Below are 20,930 nucleotides of genomic sequence, written 5' to 3'. Positions count from 1 at the left end.
TCTACAATGTTCTACAACAGGCAACAGATGATCCTGGAAGATTCATGATAGGAGAGCTCAGCCTGTTTGAAAAGAGATAATGGATAAGTTGATGCAACCTATCAAATTTGATGGACTTGTTGAAGTCATTCGACAAAATGTGCTCCTTGCTATGACTAAATTGTCCAGAAGCAATGCATCTGAATTCCTGCTAGAAATTCACTACATGTTGATATTCAACATAAGTAACGTTAAGTGTGGAGAAACACAATAAATTTGCTGAGTGGGTATTTGCTTACTTTGACCAGCTCATAAAGTGGTGCCCAAATACCATGCTGATGGCCCATGAAGCAATATTCATGTATAGCCCAAAATACGTCATCATGGCTTTAGTCGACGTCAGGTAATGAAGCAGCATCAGCAATTACTGATGCATGAAGAAAGACAAGAGATGTCAAGAAAAAGTACACAGAATGGAGTCACAGCGAATATCACAGAATAGAAGAGACAGATTCCTGAAGGGAAAGAGTAGTAAAAGGAAATCAAGGGAAATGAAACGCATCCATGACTTGCCCAGATATACAGGAGGTATCCAGTATTATGGGTTTGGCGACATTAATGGCATTAAAATAGATGAAATATTGAAGTCCTTAGCTAGTAAGTAACAGAAAGTTGCTGCCCAGCACTTAAATTCAGGCAATGCATATTGAGGTAGCCCCCCACAGACCAAATATTTGCATACGTGAATTAAGAGGATCGAAGGCACTACAGTACAGCTAACATGGGAAGAGATGGCATCAAACCTCAAGAATTTAGTACAAGAATCCTTTGGTGTTTCCAACAGAGAGTGAAGATGATACAGCTACTCTGATAGTTAGTTAACATGTATGTCTGCTATTCTTCATTCCACACATGGATTTGAGTTTCAATTTCTTCTCAATTTTTCTTTTACTTTATTCACTGTTTGTGTTGAAGTTATGAAACTGTTCGTGATGTATGTGCATCAATGCATTGGAGACCAAGGACAGGCATTGCCTAATACAAATCTTTGCACAACACCACAGAAGAGTATCTTATAAGCAATATCTGCTTTCAAAAAAATTGCATGTATCATTCTGTTTAATGTAACTGAGAAAGTAATCTTCCATGTTAAGAAGTAATGCAAAAATTAAAAACAGGCAACTCATATACAGGCATCTCAGTGATCATTGTTAAAAAAAGATCATGAAGAAACTGTAACTGTTACAGTCATAAATCATCAATTTGCACCTGTAGAATTAATTGTATTGAAGGATATGTAAGGTCAGACATGAGGCTATCAAATCACCTATTCTTGATGTTGAATATATTTGTTTGAAAAGAAGCAACAGCTTACTTTAAAGAATCCTTTATCATGAGTGAACATGCTTTTAGGTAAAAAACAAATGATGCCCATGTTGCATATTACTGCCACAAGAACTCATTGAAAACATAAATTACATCAGCAGGGAGGAGGTCTAGGAAGCAACAATCTGATGAACATAACAAACACAAAATCAGATGAGGCTGCAACAGAAATGGAACCTGCTGAATCGCAAGGATATGCACCCAACAATCCACAACTGGGTATCAATGGACCCAAAAGAACAGAGACCCTTGGAGGAACTCAATGCTTTTTTTCGGTGGACTAAATAGACTCATGCGATATGAAGAAGTGACAGAAGCTGCACTTCAGAAGACAGAGAAGGCTCTGTATAGGGAGGCGAATATGTGGAGCTGCTGGTAAGGAAAAATGCTCCAATAATGAAAGTCAAAAACAGTGACCCATGTCTCGTAATAAATGGCAGCAAAGCCTTTGCAAGAGATGGGAATGAGCAATCATGCATGCATGATCAATTAAGGATTGACATTCAAGGTTACATGGAAGAGCACAATCTAACGAGATTACCGTTGAAGCCATCTCATGGGAACGGTTTCAACATCATCTACTTCAAAGCAGGGCACATGACAAGCTTTCTTGTGAAGTATGGTGCGATGAACAAACACGCAGGTTGTTCAGTGCAACCTACAAGAGGATTTCATACTTGCAGGGTTGCGTAGCCTTGGACTTATTAGTGAGTTTGTGACAGGGCCTCTATGGAGAAAACTAGAAGACGGGAACATCCATATTTTGGATATGTCCAGGACAAATGTGACCTCTACAATGTGCTACAACAGACAACAGATGATCCTGGAAGATTCATGATAGGAGAGCTCAGCCTGTTGAAAAGAGAAAATGGAAAGTGATGCAACCTACCAAATTTGATGGACTTGTTGAAGTCATTCTATAAAATGTGCTCCTTGCTATGACTAAATTTGTCAGAAGCAATGCATCTGAATTCCTCCAAGAAGATTCACTACATGTTGATATTCAACATAAGTTAAGTGTGGAGAAACACAATAAATTTGCTGAGAGGGTATTTGCTTACTTTGACCAACTCATAAAGTGGTGTCCAAATACCATGCTGATGGCCCATGAAGCAATGTTCATGTATAGCCTGAATAAAACGTCATCATGGATTTTGTCAACGTCAGGTAATGAAGCAGCATCTGTAATTGCTGATGCATGAAGAAAGACAGGAGACGTCAAGAAAAAGTACACAGAATGGACATCACAGAAGAAGAGCCAGATTCTTGAAAGGAAAGAGTAGTAAAAAGAAATCAAGGGAAATTAAACGCATCCATGACTTGCATAGATCTACAGAAGGTATCCAGTATTTTGGGTTTTGGCAACATTAGAGGCAGGTAGAGGAAATGTTAAAGTCCTCAGGTAGTAAGTCACAGAAAGTTGCTGCCCAACACATAACTTCAGGCAATGCATATTGAGGTAGCCCCCTCCAGACCAAATATTTGCATATGTGCATTAAGAGGATAGAAGGCACTACAGTACAGCTAACATGGAAAAGATGGCATCAAACCTCAAGGATTTAGTACAAGAATCCTTTGGTGTGCCAACAGAGAGTGAAGATGATACAGCAACTCTGATAGTTAGTTAACAGGTATGTCTGGTATTCTTCATTCCACACATGGATTTGAGTTTCAATTTCTTCTTCAATTTTTCTTTTACTTTATTCACTGTTTGTGTTGAAGATATAAATCTGTTCGTGTTATATGTGCATCAATGCATATTGGAGACCAACTATAGGCATTGCTCAATACAAATCAGGGCAAGTACTTGCACAGTTATTCAATGACTCTCATTTACATATTCATCTTATTTGCATATATTTGTAATTCTAGTGTAGAAAATAAGACTTTATGAATAATTTGTCCTTGTGCAATGGAAACATATCATGGATATTTTATATCCAGTTTGCTTGTGATGAAATGTCCCATGCAAATGCATGTAAATCTTTGTGTAAACATATACACATTTTATGCACTCTATTGCATTACAATCTCATTGCATATGCATTTGAATTTGCATATTCAATCAAATATTTTCTTAATTTGCATAAATTAAGAAAAAAAAACATAGTCTTATTGAGCAGGTCACAAGCTTCAAAGTGAATGGTCACAATATATGGATTCAATAGATTTCTAATAATGGTGAGGCATCACCATCACAGAGGACTTTGTTGGAAAGGATTTGTTGAAAATCCTTGAATCTGACTGGCAAAGGGCAAGCATGTCTGTGGAAATCCCTGACTTTTCATGAAAAACTTCTCTTTAATACTACCTTCAGGAGGAAGCTTAGAACCACCTTAACTCAAGCACTTTATATGATTTATGCATCTTTTTTTTTCTATTATATGTTTGTATTCTTACATTCTTAATGTGTACTGGACCCCTCAGAAGAACAGACTGTGTTTGAAGAGGGCCATCCAGCAAAAGAACAAATAAATAAATTAATTTAAAAAAAACCTTTCCCAGATGCACACCTTCTAATGAGCGCCCCAATATTTTCACTGGAGCTCTGATTAATTTGTGATCTATGAATCAGATGATACAGATGAAGCAAGCCTGCCAATTTAAAACTGCTCACCCAAATTTGAGTCAACTCAACCCATGCACTGCTATCCGCTTTACACCGAAATTCATTATGATGTGAACATTCAGAGCTAACCATCTACTTTTAGAGACCTTCGACAAATTTGTCTACCCTGAGTTACATATACTACTCAATCATGATTTAACTCAGAAAACATTTGTGAATATGGCTAGAACATTGAAATAAATCTCAATAAAGGTATTTTGCTTGATTGGTATGACGAAGAGAAAGGGGATGAGGGATATACCAACTCACCACATCAGAGTCACATGGGCTATCAGAGGATTGCGTGCAAGGATTGATAGGCACACAGTCTGTTCCATTACCTGTATAGTTTCTATTGCACACACACCTGTATAGACATTGAGATTATAATTATAATTCAACAAAGTGGGCACTTGCAAAAGAAATTGGTTCTACATGCAGGAGTGCATGTCATGCAACCACTTCTCTACTGTACCATGTACCATGCAGTAATCAGTGCAAGGACCGACTGAAATTATGGTTTATTATAATGTTGTGAAAAAAAAGACAGGAGTGTGTCGGGAACAAATACCAACAAATCAAAATTATAGCTTAATCATCCTATGAATTGGGCTCTGTCAAATTGATTGTTTAATATGGAAGGAGAGATGACCCTGTTAAACTCCTTAGTAAATGTTATTTTCTGAGGAGACACCACAAAACATGCAGTGAACCCTTGACCACTTGTTTGATTTTGATAAACTTGATACCCAAAGAAAACAAGTTTCGAAGACCTGTACTGCCAGCCCCACCCCAGAGTTGGTTAAGTTTATTTACCTTGATGAACCTTTCTCAATGACACACATGGAATGAGCATGACACTGGATTTCTTCAGGTCCACAAGGGGTAGTTTGGAGATGACAGTCCTCTCCTGTGAATCCTGATAAACAGGTGTCAAATTTGCAATGACCTGTACCCCAAGGACCATTGCTGCACTCCCCATGAATGCATGAACATGCTGTTACATAGATATCATAACAGAAATATAGAGAGGAGAGAGGGAAGTAGAGAGTGAAGAAAGAGACAGATTGAGAGAGGGGAGGGAGAGATAAAGAGATTTAAAAGTATAATTTAGAAGGTAATAATGACAGAAAATGACAAAGTACTTTAGTAATAAACACAAGTACAAAGGTACTTTACATTAATTGTTACAGAGGAATTCAAATCTAGGTGGGAAAAACTATCCAAACTGTAGAAATTGTTGATATTATAACTGTTGCTCATTCACATCCCCAGTTATAAATCAAAAGTGATTTGGAAAAGTTCTGAAAAATCATTCAGAAAAAATAATTAATATTCACACAAAGCAAAATTTTTATAGCTGAACAATCCACATCATTTTCCGTAACAGACCCCTGACAGGCACCTGCTTAAATTTTGAAGCATTTTTTTTTCTCTTTAAATAAATTCCTTTTAAGATCTAAACCCCTGCCTTAATAATTCCAGATGTGGCCAAGACTCACATTGATTACAATGCCATCCAAACATTGTGCTGTCTTTGCAGAGATCGCAGTCTACACCATCATAAGCAGATTCACAAATACAACTTCCAGAACCCTGGATGCCATCATCACACTAAAACAGAAAGAAAAGTAGAATACAACATATACAGCCATTCAGAACAAAAGTCTGTGAGTACCCAAATGGTTACTTTTCAATCTCTTATCCAAAATATTTTTATAATGTAAAAGAAGCAATAACTAATGTTATAATATGGTATAATATGGTAAATGCTATCCTATTTGCCATGCTTTACAAATCCATACAATAAAGGAATTCCAGTATGCTGCAAAACATTCCTGTTTTCTAATCAAGAACAAGTGGCCAAATAATTCATGACAAAATGCACATTGTATTTCATAACGTGCATGAGAAATTATCATGAAACATGTCATGAGACTATCAATAAAGTGTGCGGGCTCATCACCACAGATACCAAACTGTGCGATTGACATCCACAGAGGACAGGTTTATTAAAATCACATAGATGAAATATCATTTCAACAAATTGTATGATTCAATAAAGTGTAACAGATTTGATAATCAATTTTGTTTTTATTTAGTTCATTTTTCATATTTCAACATTTCAACAATATAGTAAAATTTCAACAATATATCAATATGAAACATTTCATAAATTGTAAAGTAAAATGAATACAGTAGATTAACTAAAGAATTTCATCTCATAAAACAAAAAATACCAGTAAATGCATGTTTTATACTCACTTGGCCACCCCAATTACATCCACTACATCTTAAGCATGCAGGACTATAGAAACCATCACAACACTCCTGTATCTGTAGGAAAAAACAACAACAAAGAATTAATCATATCCTTTGGAGAGTATGAAGACTATGTCATATTTACACATCTATTCCATCTCTGATCTGTTTTTGTCTACCTTCCCCTCCTCTGTTCATCAGTTTTTGCCCCTCCCCCTTCCCCACTTTCTCTCTCTTTATCTGCATAAAAAAGATAAATAATTCATGTTTCCTCATGAAAGTTCCAAAATATAACAGAACCCAAAAGTTGTTGCAATTTTAATTACATCAATATTTTCTATTTTTTAGTTCTAATAACATAATATTCTAATAATTACCATTTCTTCTGTTTGGTTCTTGAAACATATCTCTGGGGATTGGAAGAATGAACTAGAGTAAAATATTGAATGAAGAATGTGAATGACACCATTAGTTGCTGCTATATCACGAGATGTAATGTTGCCAATGCCTGGAACACTAATACAACCCTGGAAGAAATAGAAACAAATGAGATGTTTCAAAGTGAGAAAACACACTCAATAGAGTACAATGAAAAATAATCTATAGTGATTTTGGCATGTACCAATGCCTTTTCTATTTTTTTATTCACTAGTAGTGTTTTCCCCACACACTTGCCCTTTCACACCTGTCTGAAACTGTGGCCAACAAACAAATTAACCATGGCCTGCCAAAATTTTCAAGTGAAAAATAATAAACATTCAAATATTCCCTGGTATTTAAGAAATTTCCTGACCCAAAGGGGCCCTAACAGTTAATCGCTCTGCTGTGAAGTCATATCAAAGTCAATTTGCAGTATGTAACTCAAAATCAGAATGCATAAAAACAACTGTGAAATGTCCTTAATTGGCAATTTTTAATGTTTAGAGGATATTTCAGAGAGAAGTTCAGCTGTGATACAACATGCCTCTGACTTTTCATTTGGGCATATCAAGAAAAAAATTTGAGCTCCATTTTCAATATTAACTCCAAATCATTCATTGAGAGCTTAAGTAGCCTGATCACCTTGATGAAAATGCGGCTTGCTTCTTTTTCAACAAATTAAATCTTGTCTAAAGCTGTAAAACCAATGTTTTTCACTTACATTCTCAGATACTCTTATTTCAAAGCTCTCCTGGCGATAATTACGGAAAACACCAGCCTTTATCAAGTCATTGATGGACAGCTGAAAAAAAAAGTTTTAAAAAATAATGAGATCATTCATTTAACTTGAAATTTCTCAAAAATCTTCCAATAATACATTGAGTAAAATCAAGTGTCAGGAAACTTAATAATCTACAATATAATGCAATCTATATAAATATCAAATTGGATGCTAAGTAGCACATGGAAAAACATTTGCAAAACTCAAGTGTACCATCCCAAATTAATCGTATTTGTCTGTTAGAAATACTGAATATCAGAGGAAATCTGTGAAGCTTTTTGAAAAACACTATTTTCACTAAAACAAACAACTAGTTTGCTTAAATATATTTACATTACCTGGAAAACTTTTAGCAAGGTTACTCTTTACTTTTAGCTTGCTATCTTGCTTGCTAGGCAGAGCAATCAATTCATATAAACATACCAAACTATCATCCTTATTTCATGGAATAGGACAAGGTCCTAAAGAAAGCAGATTCTACAAGATGCCTTCTAAAAAAATTTGTTGACCGCCATTTTCAACTTTGTGTTATCTAGAAATAAAGAGTGGCATATAAAGCAAAAGACATAATATCATTCTAAATATTCTTTGTTTTATTGATATAGAATAAATACTAAAGAGTAATCAGAAATTACAGCTAAATTTTCCATAAATATAAACATTACAACTTCAAGGTATTAGATCATAATAACATAACATTATCTGACTCGGTATATACTTAACTTACTTTTTCTGGAGCCAAATGTTCATGGATGAAATATCTCACAAACTAGAAAAGGGTAAAAGTACAAGAATGGATGTTGAGTTGGAAATGATTATGCTAAAAAGTTCAATCATAAATGCTTTAATCTTTGGTTTACACTTTACAAATACATACATAGATAAAATACCCCCCCCCATCCTTCCAACACATGCACAAGAATTTGTTTGTAAATATATGCACTTCTGGCCATTCAAAATCTATTTTTGTATGAATATTCTATATGAATTTACAGTAATCATTTTTTCTAATTAAATTACTATTTTATAGTATTTGAGGGGTGCATCAACCACAGTCCCTTACTGTTGAGGGCTTTGCAGATAAGGATTGATCAAAATTTGAAAACATGATGGTAAACCAGTACAGGGAGTGACAGGAGAAAATATCAGCAAATACAAGGAGGTTGATTTCGCGATCAATGAAATATGCAATATGATCTTTTGGCCTCTAAATGACCCTCATAAACACACATGTGGTATAACCTCATGATTATTTGAACCAAGTATGAAAACAATTGATGCAGAAATAAAGAAATAAGAGCTAATTTAACAAAAACTTGACATTTTGACCCCATCATCTTCAACAAGACATATGCGGTATTACCTAAGGATCATTTGAACCTAGTGTGATCAAAACAAATGCAGAAATAAAGAAATGAGAGCAAATTGAAAAAAAAATTAAAAAGGATGGACATGACCTCATTTCATTGACCTTTGACCCCCTAGATGAACTTTGACCTCATTATCCTCACTGACACACAAAAGCATGTGGTATTACCAAAGGATTATATAAACCAAATGTAAACATAATTAATGCAGAAATTAAGAAATGAGAGAAAGTTGAACAAAACATTTGACCCATAGATGACCTTTGACTTCAACATCCTCAACTACACACATTTGGTATTACCCAAGAATCATATTTATGAAGTATGAACATAACTGATGCAGAAATGACAGGTGTCTTCTTCATTGATCTTCCTTATTCATCTTGTCATAATAATCAACTTGCACGATTGTGGGCAACATCGGGAAGACAATAAAAAATGAGAACAAGTTTAACAAAAACTTTAAAAAGGGATGGACATGACCTCATATCATTTGACATTTTGACCCCTAGATGACCTTTGACCTTATCATTCTTATTGGCTCACATGAGGTATTACCCAAGGATCATATGTACGAAGTATAAACATAAAGAAATGAAGGCAAGTTGAACAAAACTTTAACATTTTTGTAACAAGTCAACAGACTAAAAGGAAAAGTGATCACTAGGTCTCTGCCAAACTTCGTTCAGGTGAGACAAAAAGTGAATATATTATAAATATTATAAACAATAATGGGCTTTTTATTGATGCATTTATGATCCTCATTAACTACCTGTGAAATATCAGTGCAATGCACAATGTACCAAAATCTGGTGAATTTCTTATTATCGTGCTGTCTTGTTCAGCCTTACGAAAATTATTCATTGAAGAAAATAAATTTTGCAAATGATTTTCTTCATAGGATACCAGATTTCAGGCTTGAGTTGAACCAGGCAGTCCACCTGACCCTCCTGACGATGCCGATCACTAGTGCAAGTTTGTCTAGACCGGCGCGCCACTAAAATGAAGAAATACATAAGATATTCAATGTCAACAGACTGAATAATTAACCAAGTTTAGGCTTACATTTCCTTATCTAGATCTATATATACTTTTCACATGATACTTCTATTTCTAAACCATGGTCAACCAAGTTTTGATAAGGAAATAATAGAAACAAGAAGGATTTCTCAAGGCTCTTACTTGAATTTGTTGGCTCAAAACATTCTAATCCCATTGCATATGCACAGCAGTTGTTTTGCTTGCCACAAACAAAAAGTAAAGGTAGTTACCACTTTACAGTGAAAACAAACAGAACAACATGGCTATGGACACACAAAAAGAATACAACACTTCTGGCAAATAAATTCAAGCAAGAAAATCCTCCTTCATAACGTTAGTTTTTAACTCTACTTGGTTGGTAAATGTTTGGAAACAATAACATCATGTGAAAATTTGATATATGGCTCTAGATAAGGAAATATAAGCCTAGCCTAGCCTGGATGATAATTCAGTCTTCGGTGTCACTAAATTTCTAATGTACATGTATTTCTTTATTTCAGCAGGTAACCAGTCTCCTAAAAAAGAAATCCCCAGTGGTCACCAGTCAAAATAAAAAAAGGGATGATGACTCAGCCTACCAGAAATATTTCGATTGGGTCAATATTGCACTCATCTAAATTCATCTAATATTGGAGTTCATTCGTAAATTATTTCTGGTATCCTATTCTGAATCATCCAGTAAAATATAATTATTTTTCAATGCAATGATTCAGGCACTCTCTATCTCTCTTCATCCCTGTATACATTACCGATTGCCATTTGCCTGATAAGAGTAACAAAGAAGCCTTATCAGGGTAAATTGTTGCAAGGCATCATCTGGGATGGCAAAGACGGTGTAAGAAACTTCCGGAGAATCTAGGGCTAATTGGAGCGAAGGAGAACTCTGGAAAATACAAGTCAATACATTGCACATGTTTACTAACAGCCAAAAGAACAGATGACGAAGGAGAAAATAAAAGGTATTAAAAAAGAAAAAGAAGAAGAGGAAGAAGAAAAAAAAAGAACAAGAGGAGAAGGCAGAAGGAGAAGATAAAATAACAACAACAAAAGATGAAAAAGAAAAAGAGGAATAGCTCAAAGTCAAGTGATATCATATTCACTTCTTACCTTAATCATTCCTGTGAAAATCCCAAGATTGGTGTAACTTGAAAGAACATCTAACATGGAACCCTGTTAAATGATGAGAGATCAAAACACTTTACAAAAAATCTTTTAAGAGTACACCTTAATTGCCAAGTTAAAGGTATAAAAATAATATTAATTAAAGTGGACCTTATGCTTAGGTTTGTAAACTAAACTTCTGAATATTAAACTTTGACCAAAGTTTAATGTTTAAATTTTTCAATTTCAAGTATGAGATGATATCACTATTCAGGCTAGGGAAACGCCTCAGAATACTGCCATATTGCAGAAAATTGTTGTATTCTGACTGAGGCATACTGAGTAAGTCAGAAAGCTGTAATCTACAGTCAATAATCAATATCTCCAAAAGGCAGAGCATCATTTATTTATGTCACAAAGGAAATGATTGCACAATAATAAAATGACTAAGCACATTATGTGACAGCTAGTTTGTTCATCTGCAAAAAAAGCAAATGAAAAAGTCATTGTTATAATTGTCGGCATAAGACAGTCAGATCCAGAGTTGTAGTAAAAAGTATTTACATTTATCTTGCAATTATTTGAGGACATGAAATATGAATTCTAGCCATCCAAATGAGTTAGACTTGTCAAGCTAGAGTTCTTTAAAAATATATTACAGAGAAGCTATATCAGTATAACATTCGTTATAACATGCTATTTTCCATTTTCTTCATTGTAAAACAAAATATTGGAAAATCAAGAATTATTTTTAAAAATAAGAATTATTGAATCATTTATTTTATGATACTAAAATAAAAATAATTATTTTGACACTGCTTAACATAACAAATTTATAAAGGTCTAAATATACCAAGAGATTATAGAGTCACATGGCTCATCAAGTTACCACCAATGTTCCCCATTACCCCAATCCCATGCACTAACCCACAAGATGGGTTGTATTAGAGGGTCAATTGCCCTCTTTTTGCAATTACATAATCCAGTATATATGGCCACAATCATGGCATATACCAGCAATTTCTGCAAATGGTACATTTCGTAGTTCAGGTAAGTTCAGATATATTTTGATACAATTTCAAGTCAGAAGAGTTCCATCTTATATAACACATAATACATGCTAATTGTCGGTTAATACACAATAAGATTTGTGTACATAAATTTCAAATTTCAAGTAATTTGAAATCTATGGACACTCATATTATGGTATAATGAACTCCTTTGCATGCACTATAATGCCACTTAGTCTATACATTGCACTTGGGTATTCTTACTATACAATAATGTTTAATTCTTCCTTTATCACCAGGTGAAAGTACAATTACCAACTAATCATGAGGACCAAAGCACAGTTCTAAAGGATACTCTGGAATCAAATCTTTAAAACTCAAATCAATTTATAACTGACCTGAGCCCTTGTGCTGACATCATCAGGAGGAAGAAGAACTCTATCTATAATGTGGATTACTCCATTTGATGCCACTAGATCAGTGTGTATCACCCTTGCCATCTCTCCATCGCCTTCCTCACCTAGACCTATAGTAAGTTTGCCAGAACCCTGATAAAGGATTATAATAGAATAAAATAGAAGATGCACACTTTCCACCAGACACAAAAAATGTGACCATTTTAGGAGGCTGCCACCTTCGAAACCTATACACTTGTATGGATGGCCCTTTGGCAATGTACAAGGAGAACACAAGAATGTACATGGAGGTTAAAAAAAGGATAGTCTCAGCCTGACGTATTGGTAATGGTTCAACCTTAGTCTGAAATTTCTGAAGTGGATATTGCTTATTCTGAAGAATTTTTTTTTACTTTTAGGTTATGAAAATAACTTAATTGTAATAGAATACAATGATGTTGGCATGACACAGGCAGATAGCAGGCCCTTTGTAAAATTTTATTGATGTCAATAGCAGGATGTTTTCCAGCTGATTGCCACATATCAAAAGCCGGAGCATCACTACACAACTTCCAACAACAATTACAAAGTCTGCTGAGGTCGCCATCTTTTCCAGGAATGCTGATCAGCCATGTCAGCTCTAATGACTAGGGGCTGAATGCTGCTAAGGAGTGTTGCCAAGCAGTGGATAAGACTCTAAATACAGAAAGACCATTGTTACCCCAGTGTTACATATCATTTTCAAGCATATCATCCTGCCTATTTTATTACAGTCGAGATACAAACATTACATCCCAAATCGCAATTTGATGTGCGAAAAGATGCGAAAAGATGTCAAGTATGCTAGATGGGGGTCCAGCGGACAAGAAGTACTCGTACATAAGTCACTGCCAAGAACATTGGTATTTTAGCAGAGATGGAGTGTATCTCTTGGACGGGGAAGTAAACTGCTAATGGAGAACATAGCATCAGCGATATATGTGGCCTTTCATTAGCACTTCTTTATTTGCATTAGCTATGTGATTTTTCTTTCAATTTTTTCTCATTCTATGCAGACACTTATCTTGTTCTATTTCACAAATTTCTTCATTTTAGTATACATAAATTCATACAAAAACAGTTGGTCTTTAAGAAATGTAAATATATACACCCTTGTCGTTTGAACCCAGATCACTTATGGCACTCTGGCAGTCTAGTGGTTATGACACTGGTCTAGTAAAACAGAGATCATGGGTTCAAATCCTGCTCGGTCTGCCTGTGATTTTTTTTCCACAACAACCAAGCTCTTTACACAGCAGTAGTGTGTTTTTATATCCATGTGGAAAAGGCTAAATTGAATTGAATTTCCTATTACAATTCAGAAAAATATACAAGCATATCCCACCTGACTGACAAAAATTTTCTGGCCAGCTATGTTATATACAGTGTTGATTCTATTCAGGATGTGATTGTCCACATAGCCAGGTACAATATGTATTCTAGACACAGCCTCCAGGAAAACCTCAGCATTGTCGTCACTTCCTCTTGATAGGCCAGCCACTAGCTGTGTTGCAAACTTGAGAGTATTAAGTTACAAAATGAAATCAAGAAAATGACTTCACTACAGTGTATATCAAACTGAAATAAATATGTTAACAAATTGCAGGATAAACTTACATGCAGCTATGTTTAGAATATTTTCTTTTTACTCAATAGTATGCATTCAATCAAGTGATTTAAAAGGCTACACATGCAAAGTACAATATAAAAGTAACTAATATTCTAGAGTCAATATTTAAAAATCTGCCAAAAAAAATCAAACTGTGTAGAGATCTAAAAAGGAAAATATGCATAGATCTGGTTTTGACAATAGAAACTAAAAATAATTCATTCAAGAGCCACAAATTAATAATTACATATTGCAGGCTTCAGATCACCTACAAGCTTTTTTTATCATGAAAACCGAAAGTAAGCAGTAAATTCCTTTCCAATAGTCTCAAGCAACCAGATATACCGTACAATCTTTATGCATTGCATATTGGCATCTAATCAACAGCATTTGCTGGCCTACTCAAATATGTTTTGTATGCTCACAAAATTATGATTTAAACCCTAACAGAATCTTGGAATCTAACAACATAGCTTTTGCTACCTCTGGGTTGGCAAACTCAGGAGCTTCATCAAGAGGTATGAAACAGTGTATAAGACACCTCTATCCCTCAGCCATTGACATACAGATGAACCTCTAAGAGCAGCAGGGCTTCAGTTAGCCTTCCTTCAGGTCACCTTCTTTCCATTCAGGTGTTCTAATCTCTGAAAACAATTCATGCAAACATGTATGACAGAAATATTAATCTTACTTAAGAAAATAGCCAAATTTGCTAATTATAATAATGCAATTTGCTCAGACACCAAAACAAAGTAATAGTGATGAATAATATTGTACAAAAACTACATGTAGGAGAGATAAATTAGTCAAGATAAATACTCATAGTGGGAGAGTAGTTAAACAGCCAGAAAAGCCAGGTTTGTAAAGATGTAAGCTGTTATGTATTGTAAATATATAATTTAGTAATACTCTCATACACCAAAGGGGGTCAATAGAATTAATAAATCTCTCTTTCTCTTTCTCCCACACTGTGGTCTAGAACAGTTTTAGAAATAATCAAGTCAAATGAAATATTAATTATAGGTTTTGAAACAAGATTAATTCCCTAGCATCAATAGCTATTTGTTCAAATGACTTTGATAATCCACAATACAAACACTGTATTAAAATTTAAACAAAATGTTAAAAGAATTCAGTTCAAATAAAAATCATAGTGGTGGTCTAAGGGCCATACCATGTCCATGTTAATACAAAAAAATATTTATATATAGAAAAATTTGACATTTCAATATGTTGAACAAGCAAATAGGTGTTACATGTACAGGACTTCAAGAAGCTCTCCGTCAAGGTGACTGTCCACAGAGATTCTGGGGGTTACCAACTACTTATAACCCTCTATCATAAATTCTTCAAATTGTGAAATCTTAATTTACAATTCTCAAAATATATATTCTGTGAATCACATCAAGATAATACTAGCCGAATCTTCTGGTTTTTTTATATATGTAATAAACCTGATGGAAATCGTGGCATATTGAGGAAAATCAGAAGAAAATAGTCTGTTTGCCATGCATTGTTTTGGCCACCAGATTAAACTCTTATTGTTAACCTTGGATATATGAAGACTTTAAATCTCACCTCAATCACATTTCCAAAGCATATCAAGCCATTGCCAACATAACCTGATGTACACTGACAAAGAATTTCCCCAGGGCCGAGCTATGGATGTAATTGTTGCACACTCTGCACCAGGCACACATGATACATTATTGCCTTGGCACTCGTCTTGGAAACATCCTACTTGAAATTCTGAGTATCCAGGCTTGCATTCACAATGATACTATTGTGCGAGTCAAGACAATAAAAATTTACACCTCAAGAATTGCTGATTATTAAGAAAAAAAATCAACAATGCTTTGTTATAAATTACATGAAAGCGTTTAATTCAATTTCTTTTAGAAACTGAATTGAATTGTGGTTTCTAGTTCATACTGAATAGGAGACACCGTTTGAGTGCAAAAAATTATATGCACCAAAGTAATCCTTATAAATGGAAAGCTTCAATCCTCTGAAGATTAAATGAGACATAACTGATCATCCTTCCCATACATGTATGTCATGTATTGGGGATTTATTCATGATGATTTTATGACTACATCAATTTTGTAGTTACCCATATAAAAATTAACATTATATAGAAAATAATCCTGTGAAACTAATTTTTTTCCTTGAATATAAAAATGGTATCTGACATGATGCACATTAAATGAGCGCATAGGAAGAAACAATCCATTCATGCACTATTATGTTCTGAGATCAGAGGGAAATAAGTTGCTTGGCACGAATAACTTGAGTGTGAATGGACACAAAAATATTTGAATTAAAGTATTGGAAGTTGGAGTAACTTGATTTTTGCAATTCAATATCTTCTGTTTATGCAAGGGTAAATATACAACATACAATAGGATACCAAAAAAAATACAATAAAATGCTCTTTCTTTTTCTGATTAATGCTCAGTCATTCTCTATTTGTTATTGTTTGAGTATAAGTACAGAGGAAAAAGAAATGTTGAAGTTCACAAAACAATCATTAATTCAACATTTGTGTCATAATTAAAGGTACTATGTTATTCAACTTATTAGATGGAGTTATTGTTATAAGAAAGCATTTAATATAAAAATTTTGCATTCCAATAAATGTTTGACTGTTTAATTATATAGAATAAAAATAATTCCAAGAAGAATTAATTTCAAAGTGACCAATCCTTTTCTCTAAGTGGGACAAAAAACATTTTTTTTAAATGTTATCCACATTAGTGTATAGCAAGGGAGAACTTGACTACCATTTTTTCCCTAGAGTGAATCAAATTGAATTGAATTGGAAACTATATCATCCCCATAGGAGATCAAAATATTTATAAGCGACTAGTGAAATACTTCAACATTTTAAAGAAAATTGAACAAAGATTTATGAAACAATGCAAAAAAAAAATCTGATTAGGATAAATGTAAGAAATTACTTTGTTTGGACCATCATAAACACAGAGCGATGTACTGGAGGGACAGTGATAAGAGTTCTCCATGCAAGGGTTGATTGGATGGCAATTCACACCATCACCATGGTATCCATCCAAACACTGACAATATGAATCTTCCCGTGAACGGAACTCACAATATGCACCAGTACGACAGTCGTAATTATAGATGCACATTTGTTTTTCTATCAAATACAACAGATAAAGACATGATATTCAGCAGGTATCAGCATCACACTCTTTTCATTGATATCACAGCATACTGGGTAGGAATTTGTCTTGCAATAATGGTAAATGTGGTATTGGTAGGAATTTGTGATAGCCTAGTAGTGATTGGTGGCAAAAGAGTGGTAGTGGAAGTAATATTATAGGAGTAATAGGAGTTTGCACATGAGTAGGAACAGGGGTAAGATCAGTGGTAGGATGAGTGTTTGTTATAGCAGAAATAGTGGTGATTGTAATGGTGGAAGTGGTACTATGTAGAAGTAGTAGTAGATGTAATAGTAGTAGTAGTAGACGACATAGTAGTAGACGACGTAGAAGTAGACATAGTAGTAGTAGACATAGTAGTAGACGTAGAAGTAGTAGAGTTATTAGTAGACATAGTAGTAGCAGTAGACGTAGTAGTAGCAGTTGATGTAGTAATAGCAGTAGACATAGTAGTGGTAGACGTACTACTAGTAGACGTAGTAGTAGTAACAGTAGATGTAGTAGTAGTAGTAGACGTAGTAGTAGCAGTAGACGTAGTAGTAGACGTAGACGTAGTAGTAGACGTAGACCTAGCAGTAGACGTAGAAGTAGCAGTAGACGTAGTAGTAGCAGTAGACGTAGTAGTAGTAGTAGTAGTAGAACACGTACTAGTAATAGTAGTAGTAGACATAGACGTAGACCTAGCAGTAGACGTAGAAGTAGCAGTAGACGTAGTAGTAGCAGTAGACGTAGTAGTAGGAGACGTACTAGTAGTAGTAGACATAGACTTAGTAGTAGCAGTAGACGTAGCAGCAGTAGACGTAGTAGCAGTAGACGTAGTAGCAGTAGACGTAGTAGTAGTAGTAGTAGTAGTAGCAGTAGTAGTAGTAGTAGCAGTAGTAATAGTAGTAGTAGTAGTAGGGGTAAGAGGATTTACATGATGGTAGGTGGAAAATATACTCAATATTTGTGAGAATTTATTTCTTTTCCTGAAATGAAACTTTTCAAGTGTAAATTCTTAAGTTTGAACAAGAAAGTAAAAAGAAGGATTATATCAGCAACATTCTAAAAATATACAGCCCCTCCAATTATTTTATTTACATCATTATGCAGCCATATTTGCAGGAGCTGCCAACTTACCTGAACAAGAATTTCCAGTACATATGTCACAAGCTGTGCCAGTATAACCATCATCACAGATACATTCTCCTGTTCCATTCCTGCCATCATCACACTTCCCATGAGAAGAGCAAGGATATAATGGTCCTCCAAGACATTCTATATTCATAACATTCATTAGAAATTAAGAAATGTTGAAAAGGAGCCAATAGAACAGTTGAATCTACTTTTAGAGCTAAAGGACAAGTCCACCACAACAAAAAGTTTATTTGAATAAAAAGAGAAAAATCCAACAAGCATAACACTGATAATTTCATCAAAATCGGATATAAAATAAGAAAGTTATGACATTTTTAAGTTTCGCTTAATTTCACATAACAGTTACACATCGTGGTCAGTATGCAAATGAGGAGACTGATGATGTCATCCACTCACTATTTCTTTTGTATTTTATTACATGAAATATGAAATAATCGAATTTTCTCCTCATTGTCAAGGGAAACAACAATTAATTCCTCCCTAAAAAAATGTGGAATTGCCATTGCTTAATACAATATGGTTCAGTCAAATTGGTCCTTATTGTCAAATCTGTAAAAAATGAAATACTGTATAATTCAAACAATAAAAAACAAAAGAAATAGTGAGTGAAGGACATCATCGTCTGTCTCATTTGAATGTTGATCAGTTGTGCATATCACTGTTTTGTGAAAAATAAGCGAAACTTTAAAATGACATAACTTTCTTATTTTACATCCAATTTTGATGAAATTTTCAGTGTTATGCTTGTTTGATTTTTCTTTATTTTTCAAATCAACACTTTTCTGGGGTGGACTTGATCTTTAAGATTGCGAGTTTTAACTTTAATCATTTCCTTTCTCCTCCTTTTTTTTCCTTAGAACTGCATCCTAATCCATCTCCTTATTCTCTATATTATTCTTTTATTTTTTTCCCTTCCTCTTCCATCTTCTTCTCCCTTCACATTTTTCTTCTTTTTTCCTCCACCTCTCCCTCCATTTTCTTACTTAGCAAGCAAGTTTTGTTAGGTACCTTGCCAAAATTCAGAGCCATGTCTTTCCTGCAGGAATCATATAGATCTCATTTTTGTATAAACCTCAAATTTCTGCATTTACAAATAATTGGAAACATGGGGAAAGTTGCTTAATAGTGGGATTCCTATTAATAGAAACAATGTTGACAGGCTTTTAGTGCCTAAACTAGCCAGCATGCTAAACATTATGAACAGCACATTAATTCAAGGCCAAGGTCAAGTGCAAGTTCCAATGCAGTCAATAAGCCACAACATGGTCATGATGGTAGATGTGTACATCTGTAATTAATTATATGAATAATAAACTTATAGGCTTGTATTTTTGGGGGGGTAGTAAAATGAAGATACCTGAGCAATGAGGTCCCCAATAACCTGGACAGCATTCTGTAAAGTCTGAGTCGCTATCAACACACTCAAAGTTACATCCTTCAAAACTGAAGACTGGAAAATACCCAGCAATACAACCTCGAGTTGCTCTACCAGTTGGTCGTTTATGAAGAGGACATACGTTTCCCATCGAGTCTTCTTGAACTTGAAGGTTACTTACTGCACACATCGTGCATGTCGTATATTCAACGCTATCTGTGAGCTTTGCACAGTATTTTGAATTTGGCGCAGTCAACAGAGACGCATTACGAGTTGAGGCGGTTGCTGATCGTGTGTCGCGAGGAAGTACGGGGTGCTGAGCGTCCAGTTCCCGATGCCTGCGTAAGATCGGTTCTTCACTCGATGTTTGTTGAGAGGTAAACAAGAAGAGTACTATAAGAATGATTGAACAGTCAATATTTAATCTCATTAGACCTATATCACCTTTATCCATCGTAGCAATATATCATGGCATCTCAAAATCATAAACAAAACGTGTGGTCAGAAGTTATTGATATACCCTCACCTCTGGTGCTCAGCGTGCTCAAACAGACCAACTCGCTAGTCGCTAGCATAGCAGACGTCTATGGAGCTGGCCGCGGTTACACCGTACCGATATACCGCACCGATATACCGCCCGGATATATACCCCCCCCCCCCCGATTCGATCAATTCAATTCAAATTCAATTTATTCTTGATATAATGATTAAAACATCAAATTGTACATTCGTATATAGAAATATCATTACAAGAAAAGGAGGGGCAACAACAAGTTTACACTTGAAAATAAGAATAGCCTCCGACGAATGTTCTTCGGAACGCCATGTGGATTTTTTCAGCCCCCCCCCCGGCACCATCCCCAATTAATTTTTTCAGTAAACATTTTTATACTGTAAACGAAATTTTGAAAATGCTACTGTTATTTTGGAGGCCATTTTTGATAACCCCGCCCTCCACTTAATGTAGCCATTTATTTTGTTTGTACTTTAATTGTTCTCCTAATTGGACTGGTTTGAATTGAATAAATTCAATTCAATTTAGGTCCCCCCCCCCGGATATTATATCACGTCCCAAAGTTTTTTTTTCGGAGTGCTTTTGAGTCCCAGACTTCAATATAAAGAAAAAAGACAACAAAATACAAAATAGCCCCCCCCCCCCATAAAATAAACACACACACCCTCACCTGCCAAGAAGCGAGTAGGGCTTTCGTTTTAACCAACACTAACAGGTATAA

At 34.9% G+C, this 20,930-nt stretch overlaps 2 protein-coding genes across 2 annotated transcripts; both read right to left on the bottom strand.

Annotated features, from left to right (window-relative positions):
* Positions 1-4,093: 4,093 nt before the first annotated feature.
* LOC121412191 (stabilin-2-like) lies at positions 4,094-10,631 on the bottom strand. Its single transcript, XM_041605096.1, has 8 exons — positions 10,594-10,631; positions 8,164-8,205; positions 7,377-7,457; positions 6,613-6,762; positions 6,239-6,310; positions 5,476-5,587; positions 4,790-4,970; positions 4,094-4,340 (listed from the first exon to the last, which is right to left on the bottom strand). Exons 4-8 carry the CDS (start codon positions 6,613-6,615, stop codon positions 4,178-4,180), a joined length of 531 nt encoding a protein of 176 aa, XP_041461030.1. The 5' UTR covers positions 6,616-6,762; positions 7,377-7,457; positions 8,164-8,205; positions 10,594-10,631; the 3' UTR covers positions 4,094-4,177.
* A 769-nt stretch (positions 10,632-11,400) lies between these two features.
* Positions 11,401-20,265, bottom strand: LOC121411994 (stabilin-2-like). Its single transcript, XM_041604906.1, has 6 exons — positions 19,678-20,265; positions 18,303-18,440; positions 16,959-17,158; positions 15,659-15,778; positions 12,354-12,503; positions 11,401-11,424 (listed from the first exon to the last, which is right to left on the bottom strand). Exons 1-6 carry the CDS (start codon positions 20,147-20,149, stop codon positions 11,401-11,403), a joined length of 1,104 nt encoding a protein of 367 aa, XP_041460840.1. The 5' UTR covers positions 20,150-20,265.
* Positions 20,266-20,930: the final 665 nt, after the last annotated feature.

This window comes from Lytechinus variegatus, chromosome 3, assembly GCF_018143015.1.
Source record: "Lytechinus variegatus isolate NC3 chromosome 3, Lvar_3.0, whole genome shotgun sequence".
NCBI lineage: Eukaryota > Metazoa > Echinodermata > Echinoidea > Temnopleuroida > Toxopneustidae > Lytechinus > Lytechinus variegatus.
Note: the sequence above shows the minus strand (reverse complement) of the source record. Positions and strands in the feature narration are given on the sequence as shown.